The sequence below is a fragment of the Neodiprion fabricii genome, chromosome 7 (genome assembly GCF_021155785.1).
Source record: "Neodiprion fabricii isolate iyNeoFabr1 chromosome 7, iyNeoFabr1.1, whole genome shotgun sequence".
Taxonomy (NCBI): Eukaryota; Metazoa; Arthropoda; class Insecta; order Hymenoptera; family Diprionidae; genus Neodiprion; species Neodiprion fabricii.
Genome location: NC_060245.1, coordinates 18292593 through 18303061, shown reverse-complemented (window position 1 = coordinate 18303061; position 10469 = coordinate 18292593). Strand labels below are relative to the sequence as shown.

Here is a 10469-nt window from a genome sequence, read left to right as displayed (position 1 = left end):
AACCGAATTTAAATTTTCGCTGATAACGAAATAAAATTATTCTTTTCAAATGGCTGCAGGGCTGTCTCACTGGTGCCTGGCAGAGAGAATCCTGAGAGAGCCCACCGTTCACGTTTTTTGTGTTCTCTATTTTGTAGCGCTATCAGTCACGAAATAGGTATTTGGAACAAATCTTCGAGGTGCATGTTCAGTAATCGAATGTTGGTAAGCGATTAGCATTCTACCGTATTTAGAATCACGGGGGCCGTAAATGTTTGTAAATTGTTCAGTTTCGTCCGTTTCGTCTACGACCGGGTATCAGGGTGTTCTATATCTTATGCTGACAACGGCAGAGTTCAGTCCACGGCAGAGTATTGGTCACCTACTGACACATGCGTACCGACCGAACACCGTGGAAATTAGTCCTAAAAATGAATTTCTCATAGAGGGCGCTATGATATCAGGGACGCGAAAAATGCTAGTGTAGGCTATCTCAGGCTCCTCGCTGCAGCTGGCTTTGAAGAAAATGGGGGAAAGCAACTAGTTATAACATGTCAAAAACTAGTATGGCGGCGATGTTAAAGGTTAGTTGTCATTAAATAACCGCAAATAATAGGTAAACGGTGAAGGGATTTTGCTAATGACGGAGAAAATATCAATCACCAACAACTGAGTAGACCCAAATTTTGGGCGAACGAATTCCCATGATACTCGAGCTATTCGACTGAAAATGACTCATCTGGCATTGAAAATCAAATTCGATCACTGAACAAACCGCCGATATTGAGTGAATTGCGACTAAGCTGATACTATTCATCACGAAATATTCAAAATTTCTCACGTGCGTGCCTACTGATCTCGTTTTTCATCGTCTATTTATGCAGGACCGGAATCAGTTTAGCTTCGCAGGAAAATGGCCATGCATGCGCCCGGTAATATTGAAATTACTGAAACAAGAAGCTGTTACACAAGGGGAATGGCAGGATCTATTTTATTCAGTTCACTTGGTCTGTCTATGGGACGACAAAGGTCCTCCCAAATTAAGGGACACTCTCAAAGTGGACATAATGGATTTCATACAACAAGCACAGCAGGTAATCAATGTTGTAATTAGCATTTTCCCTCTCGGAATCTGCGAGCGACTCGCTTCCAATTTATGTATGTTATAATCCTTGCCTTACGTTGATTCAGAGAGTATTGGCGCATCAGGAAGAGCAGGCGTTGCTTAAAGCCTACATAACTGAGTGGCGCAAATTTTTTACCCAATGTAATTATTTGCCAACACCGTTTAGGCAACTGGAGACTTCGCTTGCTGGAAAGACTAGTACACAGAAAAGGAATCAAGCGGAGGAAAGTATAGTTAGAAAGGTAATACTCATTCCTTATTTTTGATGGCTTTCTGCTGCTAGATTTATTAATCAAGTCAATATTTATTTCTGAGCAATAGTTGATGCTGGACAGTTGGAACCAGAGTATATTTGGAGACATAAAACAAAGGCTACAGGATTCAGCCATGAAGCTGGTGCGGGCGGAAAGAAATGGGGAGGCGTTTGATTCGCAGTTGGTCATTGGTGTTAGAGAATCTTATGGTGAGGCCTATGCAAGTGAAAGAGGAGTTTTCAGTAAAAACGAATGGGAATTAAAAAGAAAATTTCACAATTAATTCAATCAAAGACATTATTGATTCAACAATAGTTATTGTAAGAATAATATTGTCTCAAACAAAACTTGAACTATAATCTGAAGTGGAAAACTTGATGTAGAACGTTTTATAGGATGTCTTGTTAAAATAAATCCTGACTTATATTTCAGAAAATTAAAAGTAAAGTTGAAGATTAATTGTTAATTTCACTTTTGACTCTTACAGTTAATCTGTGTTCAAATACAATGGACAAGCTGCAAATATACAGAGATAATTTTGAGGCATCCTACATAAAAGCCACGGAAGAATTTTACAAAATAAAAGCTCCTGAGCAACTTTCTCTGCATGGAGTAGAGACTTACATGCGATATGCAGAGGTAAAGTTGAGAGAAGAAGAATTGAGAGCTCAAAAATATTTGGAGCCAAATAGTGCAAGTGTACAGTTGTTGACGGATTGCTGTGTTTCTGTACTTGTCGCTACCTTCAAGTCAGCCATTCTTGCCGAATGTCCTCGCATGATTCAGCATCATGAAACAGAAAGTAATTTGAGAAAGAGACTAATAATCTTAGACAATATAAACTTTGCTAACATTAAATACATTACAAATTTTTCACACAATTTTTATTTACAGAGCTCAGACTCATGCTCAAGTTGATGGATCGCGTACCAGATGGAGTGAGTCCAATGTTAAAAGACCTGGAAGATCACATAGCGAGTGCCGGTCTTGCCGATATGATGGCAGCAGTCGATGTGATAACCCAAGACTCTGAGAAATATGTAGAAAGATTGTTGGATCTCTTTAGACGATTTTCTACTCTGGTTAAGGAGGCTTTTGACGACGATCCGCGATTCCTCACAGCCAGAGACAAGGCATATAAATTAGTTGTCAATGATTCAACTGTATTCAGACTTGAATTGCCTGTTAGACAAGGTACTGGTGTAACTGCTCCAGTCGTCCCAACTAAACCTGTAAACAGCAATAATGGACAGCCAGAATCCAAGTGTCCTGAACTACTGGCAAATTACTGCGATATGTTGCTCAGAAAAACACCGTTAAGTAAGAAACTTACTTCGGATGAAATCGAGAGCAAACTTCGGGACGTGGTGAGCTCAGTTGTGATTCATATATTTCCAGGGGATGTTTAAGTGCTATTGGCTAAGTGCTTTGCGATCATTGAAGTGAAATGTAAACATCACAATATTCAAATTTTATTCTAGCTGCTCGTGCTAAAGTACGTTCAAAACAAAGACGTATTCATGAGATACCATAAGGCTCACCTCACTCGGAGATTGATTCTGGATACTTCAGCAGATTCTGAGAAGGAAGAAAATATGGTGGAGTGGTTACGAGAAGTCGGCATGCCTGCGGACTATGTAAATAAATTAGCACGCATGTTCCAAGACGTTAAAATTTCCCAAGATCTCAATCAACAATTCAAAGAACAGTGCCGCGCTACCATTGCCGACAGCATTAATATAAAGGTGAAGCAAATCAAGTTGTGTTTTTTTTTTTTATTATTTTAGGAGTCGTACTTTCGTTTCTCCACTATTCACCTTGTTCACTGTCTTACATTATACAAAATATATTTATCAATCATTTATATGCATTTTGCAATAGATATTGAATGCTGGCGCATGGGCAAGAGGCAGCGAGCGTGTAACTGTCAGTTTACCCCTTCAATTAGAAGATTACATCCCCGAAGTTGAAGAGTTTTACAAAAAGAAGCACAGTGGCCGTAAACTGCAATGGTATCATCACATGTCAAATGGAACGGTAAATGCATTTACATTTATAAGAAGTTGATTTAAAAACTTTTCTTAGCACTATGTGCAAATTACAATCCGGTTTGTAGTCTAAGTAAACATCAATACTGCACAATCTCAAGGATTCAAACAGGCAATAACATAAAATGAGTTTACAGATAACGTTTTGCAATAAAATGGGGCGATTTGATGTTGACGTGACAACATTTCAAATGGCTGTTCTATTTGCTTGGAATCAACGACCTTTCGAAAAGATTTCATACGAAAATCTTCGATTAGCAACCGAGTTACCAGATACAGAATTAAGGCGTACACTGTGGTCATTGTGCGCTTTTCCTAAACTTAGACGTCAACTCCTTCTAGTCGAACCTAGCACTTACAGCCCGAAAGAATTCGCGCATGACACTCGTTTCTGGGTGAATCACGAATTTGCTATTGTGTGAGTAAAAATAAATGAGTGAAATCTCCGAAGAATCAGACGGAAATAATGTGTGCTTATTCCTAATCGAAATAAATTATCATTTGTTAGAAAAAATGGGAAGTTGCAGAAGAGGGGGAAGATCAATTTGATTGGTCGGTTACAACTGTCAACCGAACGAAGCAAAGAAGAGGACAACCAATCTATCGTACAGCTAAGGATATTGCGAGTACAGGTATGATTTTTCTAATGTCGAACAAAATAGAGAGTGAAAAGAACATTTCGATGTTTAGATTGTTCTCGAATTAATTCGTTTTAATATTTTACAGGAAGCTATCATTAAAATTTTGAAAATGCGAAAGACGATAAATAACGCCCAATTGCAGACGGAATTGGTCGATATATTGAAAAATATGTTCCTGCCGAGTAAAAAGATGATCAAAGAACAAATTGAGTGGCTAATAGAGCACAAATACATTCGGAGGCATGAGGATGACATCAATACTTTTGTTTACATGGCGTAACCAATAACCAACACATGTGCAAACAGAATTTTTTAAGTATTCAGTACTATATTTTTATATAAAGTTCAGTTTTCCTCGGTTAGATGTGTATGCTGACGAATATAACCATGAGATATGACTATGGTCCGTGTATCTGGAAGTAAATAATCAACTGATTAGGAAAGAGTCACATACCATAGCAGTCCAGTTAACGTATCGTAGAATCAAATTAAACACTGTAATGTATCTAGTGGTATAATCGTTGCATACGTATCAGATTTAGGTAAGCGTCAAGTCAACGAATGAATTTTTTTCTTTTTCCCCGTTTGACTTCGTCAACGTATCGACAGCACTAGTAATTACTTATACAGAACGGAGGTTGACGGTAATCTCAGTTTTACTGTTTAAACTAAAATATTCGGACTAATTTCTAAGAACTGTTTGTTCTACGATCGACCGGGCTATTATATTTGTATAGTGTATATAAGGACATTATATTTGCTAGCCGGTTAAAGTCTCAGCGACGAACGTATTGTTGTCAAATCCGAGTATCCACCTATTTTTTCTCCTATTTTCATATCTAAGTATAGGTATGTATATTGTCAGCGACATAATGACGTACAACGCTATCCAAGTTCCACCGATTTTTATTTCTTTTTTTTCTTTTTTTTTACTGGAAGGTGGAATATGAAATACGATGTTAATGGTATTTTAGAGAAAATCTTTGAGTTTTATGCGTGTAAACTAGTGACGAAGAAAAAATGTATTCTACGTAAGCTGCATCGATTCAAATCTGCATATTGTATAAAGCCTCGGTAATATTTTAAAAAATTGTACCAGATTGTAAAATATAGAACTTGTGATTCCCCATGAATTGGAAGCGAAAAAAAATGGCATTTTTCAAGACAAACTTGTGGCATGTATAACGTGGTAAATGATATTACATTTACCAAATCTTTACTCATTGAGCATACTATTGTTTGACATATCAAATGAAAATAAAAATTGCAATTCATGATAATAAAGAAAGTCCTACTTCCGTTTGAATAATAAATCGCTTCAAAACATACACAAGCACTTCTTGTAAATTCGTTCCAATCTGTGACAAAAAGGATTCATTTAACTGAAAGTAAGACTGAATGAAAATTAATAATTCCCCGAACCATATGGACTATCTTTTCAAATATAAATTGACAGGTTGACGATAGATTTTACTATGCAACTATCTTATATGTATGTCATTCGGCTCTATTGCAATTCTTACATTGTTTAGAAAAGAAAAAAAAAAAAAAGAAAATGATTTGACACACATTTATCGCCCTTTATTATGAATATGATTTAATTATCAATATTTCGCGCAAAATTTTTTATGCATATTTCGTATTGAAATATACAATCTTTTTACAGGAACTATAAAATTTCTTTTCTCCATCACGATATTAATCTGCGTAGCTTACAATCGTGTTCAAATATACATATGTGAGTAAAAATAATTTTTATTTTTTTTGTCAGCTCTAATTTCCAGCAGATATTAGCAGAGTTTATTTTTATCATTTATTTCATCAACAGTCAACTGTTCTAATTGCCTATTAAATACATAGTTCGATGACTGATTTCCTAACGAGTAAGCTTTTTAATATTATAGATATAATATCTGAGACCGATTTATAAATGCGGTACATATTTCTTTGTAACTATAAAATAATACAAACACAGCTGGCGGTAATCGAGAGAAAAATCTTTGTTTTTATGAACTTTATTTTCACGAATTCAATCTTAAACATTAAGAGGCCGTGTTTAGATTAATTTTTTTTCTTTTTCTTTTTTCTTTTCAACAACAATCCGTCTGAATGGATCCCTAAATATTTTAAATACAACTTAATGCATAATTGATCTTAAGTAATAACTATATGCAGAAAAAGTGACGTAATATATCAAGTATTTTAAAAGAAACGTGTTCAGTTTGATATATCATTGTATAATGATAAGCAAATGTTAAAACGAATTAATGGAAGGAACGTGTATAGAGTTGGTAAAAAAAAATTCGACAATCAAAGATCAGATTGCTAATATAGATTTAATGAGTGTATAATAGGTATAGCGTAATTTGGAATTCTGTCGAATACAATATTTGAATCTCTTTTTTTTCACGAGAAATGATTTCCACTTCTATCGCTTTATCTAAAACAAAAACATTTTCGCTAACGATACCGTGAACTTTTGCGAAATTGATTGTTTCAAACTGAACAAGTTTTTTTCGTTTCACCTGATATGTATCATGTAGATAATTGTATATATATACAATAGATTTAAAACATACAAGAAGACATTCACACACTCATTTCAACATCAAAATGCAACATCTCCAAAGTTACATTGAATACGAGGAGAAGCCACTTGGCTGTTTAAATTTTTTCGTCTATTCTCTTTGTAACTCAAGTTACAAATACCTCATAAACAAGCTCGATTTGATGACTCAACCACCGTAGTGGTGCACTTTATTAGGACAGGTATATAGACCGGAAATTCCCAATTTCTCAGCAATATAATTTGGTTTCTCACTTTGCCTTTTGAGCTGTTATCCATTTATCCAAGAAAAAGCATAATTGAAATAGACCTAATCGGTTTCATCCACCCGCCTCTAGAGTTTTCTTATATTGGAATTACTATCCAGATTAATGACACAAAATATTTTTGAAAATTTTTTTTGTAATACCTAACTGTGAGATTTAAACACGTAGTAAGACCTGGCCTAGCTTTGCGGAACTGTTCTAAGTATGTACCTAGTAATACATATGAATTTTCTCCGAACGTTGTAATCAACGTTTAATAATTGAATGTTCCGACTAATAATGATTATTAGAATTTCAATAGTCAACACTGAAATATAGAAAAAATTTTCGGCTTCGCGTAGCTTTTACACATTAACAAAAATAATGTTAATCGTAACAACAAATGTCATCACTGTTAATGACGTCGAGACAATTAACGATTATTATTAAAGGATTTCGGGGCGGGGGGGCAATGCAATGCTAAGCCATATTTTGTCATGGTGCTAGCTAGAACCAGTAATTTACCATACCCTAAGTTACATGCAACTTTCGAATGATCATCCAAGTAAACTATGTTTTCGCGAAATTCGAACAGACAAAAGATCAATATTTCAGTATTTTAGATATTTCAATTCTTCCTAACCGGAAATGGAAGGAATATACTTAAAGAAATCGACAAAATACGTGCTTTCGTAACGAACAAGAAAAAAAATTTAGCATTATTATACAAATTAAATTTATGCATAATATCAATTTTCTTTAACGAGAAAGTCCTATTTTACATTACTCAAGATTTATAATAAATACTCAATGAACGACCTCATGGCAACGCATGTTTGGTGCACCATTTGAAAATTGCGATAAATAACAATTTTAAATTACCTATTTTTTCTCTTTATTTACAGATTTGTTAAAGCTTTTATTGTAAACACCATATATTATCTGTTGCAAAACATGACTTCGCTATGCGATAATTTATGATTATGAATTATCTTCTCGCCGTTTGGATGGAGTAAGCAATTCAATATCGTCCAGTGGACGATCAATAAAGATAAGAAATAAACGTTTTACGGAAAGTTAATACTCTGGACAACGTGTGTGCTGTATACGAGGACCACTTTTCATAGGATTCGTTGTCTCACAGACGTGGACAACTATACCAGGTTGACCAGATCCGCCTGGATGGAGTTCGTGGGTCGCACCTGAAACAAATACGTTGATAAACTCAAGCCAATATAAAACATTTTATGCTGAGTAAGGAACAAAGATACTTTTCATTGTAAAGCGTAAGTAAATCTGAGACCTGGTGATAGGTTGGCAATTGCTGCGAGTAAATCATGGTTCACAAGCGGCTCGCCTTCTTCCCGAGGCTCCCAACCAACTGGCGGTGATGCCGGAGGTGAAATTAGGAACTGTTTAGTTGGTGCTGGTGGGTGGAGATGCTGATCTTCCATATCTAAAATCGAGTCATTAATTCATTATTTGCAAAAGAGTTATCAGGTTTTAGAAGTCCTAACAACTCGATTTCTGGTCAAAATAGAAGCTAAAGTAAAAATTAGTTACTAAGCAAAAGACTGAATTGATAACAACTTCATCAGTAATATTGGATTTAATGATTTTTAAAATTTTCAAACACTCTTTATCCAATAATTACTTGTAAAATGAGGAAGTGGACAAAATGTTGTTTCATAAATAGACAGAGAATGTTGCATAAATATTACAGGCTAAGTGACAGAGCAGTTACAAATATTCTGAGACTCAAGTTTTAGTCATTAAATTTGAAAAATAAACATGTTTTTTCTCTTTACTAAATGGTCTCTGTGTTAAATAAAACTTTTCTGTTATGAACCTTGTGCATAACAAATATCGCTGCAGGTGAGAAGGCATAGAAAAATGTTGGAAAAAAGGTTAAATATTTGATGGCACAAGGAAAATCTTTTCCAAATACAGAAGTGTTTTCTCGGAATGGAAAAACTTGATTTCTAAATTGGTCGATGTGCTTGGGCTGCTTCCTTGCTACTTCAAAAACTTTATGCAAAGAAACTCATGAATACGTCAAGCAGGATTACTGCATACTCAATTGGTTTAGGTACTAAAAGCTGTAACGCTTCTAATTTCAACCTTGTTAGTAAATTGGTTTAAAAACTTTTTGAAGCTTGTACCAAAATGCATAACGTTTTCAAGCAAAATTTGTCAAATATTACTGGGCGATTGAAATTCTGGGTAAATCACATAAATAAAAAATGAGTGAATAATATTAGGAACTGTGAACCTATTGGCGTGACAGGTTGAGCAAAGTAGCAGTTGATATCCGTCTCTCCATAACGTGTTTGGTGCAGCTGTATCCTGGCATGAGCAGCGGCGCTGGGCGAACTGTAGTTGACCCTCATTCGTCTGAAAGATCTGAAGTACTGAAAAGTGGCGTTTTCTCCGAACTGTTTGAACAGTGTTTCTATGCCACTCTGTGAATAAGAAAGACAGATTTAAGTTGAGAAAACTTGAGCGATAGATTCTTGGATTTTGAAGATTTTTATCAAAGAATAGTCACCATTATCTGAGGATCTTTGAAAACTCTGGGGTCTACATTGGTGACAATTACTGAAGTTGGGAGATCTTCGTCTCTGACTAATTCGTCTATCGTTCTCATGTTCGCGTCTCCGCGATCCTGGTCAGCTTCCAATTCTAGTTCGAGCTGTTGGTAATTGGGATGCAAGTTTGGCAGGCCGTCGACCTCGTTAATTATTATATTCTCCGTATTCTCCGAGGACCCATGCTCACTATCGAGGTTCGCCTCTCGTTTATCCTCCATTTTTACCCCCTGGAGTAGAACTGTGAATGAAGAAAAGCAATCATGACAAAAGGGGATACACCTGTACAATGTGGTACAAAATTTTCTTACGGATTCCACGCCAGTTATATTCCAAGTGGCAAAGATTACTACCGACACAGACGAGAGGCTAGTTAGCTTGAATTTTACAGTGGCATTTTATCTATAATTTTTCATATATATAAAAGAATTCAGGTCGTAACGACAAAATTTTCAACCAGGAATTTGAACGGATGGAGAGTAAATTGAAAGAAGCTAACTGGAAAATTTTACCCTGATTTCACGGCGACGAAACGCGAGGATGACAGATGAAAACACATTCAATGATGATTACGAGTAGAATTATTGTTGTTGCATGCGGGCTGTTTTACGATTGTTTTCGAATTTTACGAGGCGAATTATCGGGGCGATAATATCGTCGTCAATTGGTATCGATCAAGATTCAAAAGATTGTTGTTAATTATCATTGTGTACAAAGAATAGTCGGATATAATTCATTTCCCTGTAATTTACCTGTCTTCAGACGTTGTGTCCGCGTAACGAATGCAGTTTCAGTCCGACTTCTCTTCTCTTTCGAGAAGAAATCACACAACAATCTGTCAATTCGTCCGAGCGAACTGCCGACCGTCTGCTAATTAACACACTGCTCGTGTTTACACGGCTGTACGAACCTCCTATTCGATTATTTCAGGACGCCTTTGCCCTTTCAAATTTGTCAATGTATTTATATTATTTTTATTGTTGTTGAATCTAGACCGATCAGCGGTAGATTACCCATTGAGC

At 35.7% G+C, this 10469-nt stretch overlaps 2 protein-coding genes across 2 annotated transcripts; one reads left to right on the top strand and one right to left on the bottom strand.

Annotated features, from left to right (window-relative positions):
- The first annotated feature begins 467 nt into the window (after positions 1-467).
- Positions 468-5376, top strand: LOC124186239 (cullin-5). The gene is made up of 11 exons (XM_046577767.1): positions 468-563; positions 864-1073; positions 1171-1347; positions 1427-1568; positions 1847-2161; positions 2254-2726; positions 2841-3104; positions 3241-3396; positions 3545-3825; positions 3916-4039; positions 4134-5376. The coding sequence occupies exons 1-11, from the start codon at positions 531-533 to the stop codon at positions 4326-4328; spliced, it is 2370 nt and encodes a 789-aa protein (XP_046433723.1). The 5' UTR covers positions 468-530; the 3' UTR covers positions 4329-5376.
- On the bottom strand, positions 4959-10469 carry LOC124186240 (protein sarah). Its single transcript, XM_046577768.1, has 5 exons — positions 10200-10469; positions 9408-9688; positions 9132-9321; positions 8163-8315; positions 4959-8061 (listed from the first exon to the last, which is right to left on the bottom strand). Exons 2-5 carry the CDS (start codon positions 9666-9668, stop codon positions 7937-7939), a joined length of 729 nt encoding a protein of 242 aa, XP_046433724.1. The 5' UTR covers positions 9669-9688; positions 10200-10469; the 3' UTR covers positions 4959-7936.

Coding starts and splice junctions, on each gene's coding strand:
- LOC124186239 (XM_046577767.1), top strand. CDS start 531: ATGTCAAAAACTAGTATGGCGGCGATGTTAAAG. Junction 564..863: donor GTATGGCGGCGATGTTAAAG/GTTAGTTGTCAT, acceptor CTATTTATGCAG/GACCGGAATCAGTTTAGCTT. Junction 2,162..2,253: donor TCAGCATCATGAAACAGAAA/GTAATTTGAGAA, acceptor TTTTATTTACAG/AGCTCAGACTCATGCTCAAG.
- LOC124186240 (XM_046577768.1), bottom strand. CDS start 9,668: ATGGAGGATAAACGAGAGGCGAACCTCGATAGTGAGCATGGGTCCTCG. Junction 9,322..9,407: donor TCAAAGATCCTCAGATAATG/GTGACTATTCTT, acceptor TCTTATTCACAG/AGTGGCATAGAAACACTGTT. Junction 8,062..8,162: donor AATTGCCAACCTATCACCAG/GTCTCAGATTTA, acceptor TATTTGTTTCAG/GTGCGACCCACGAACTCCAT.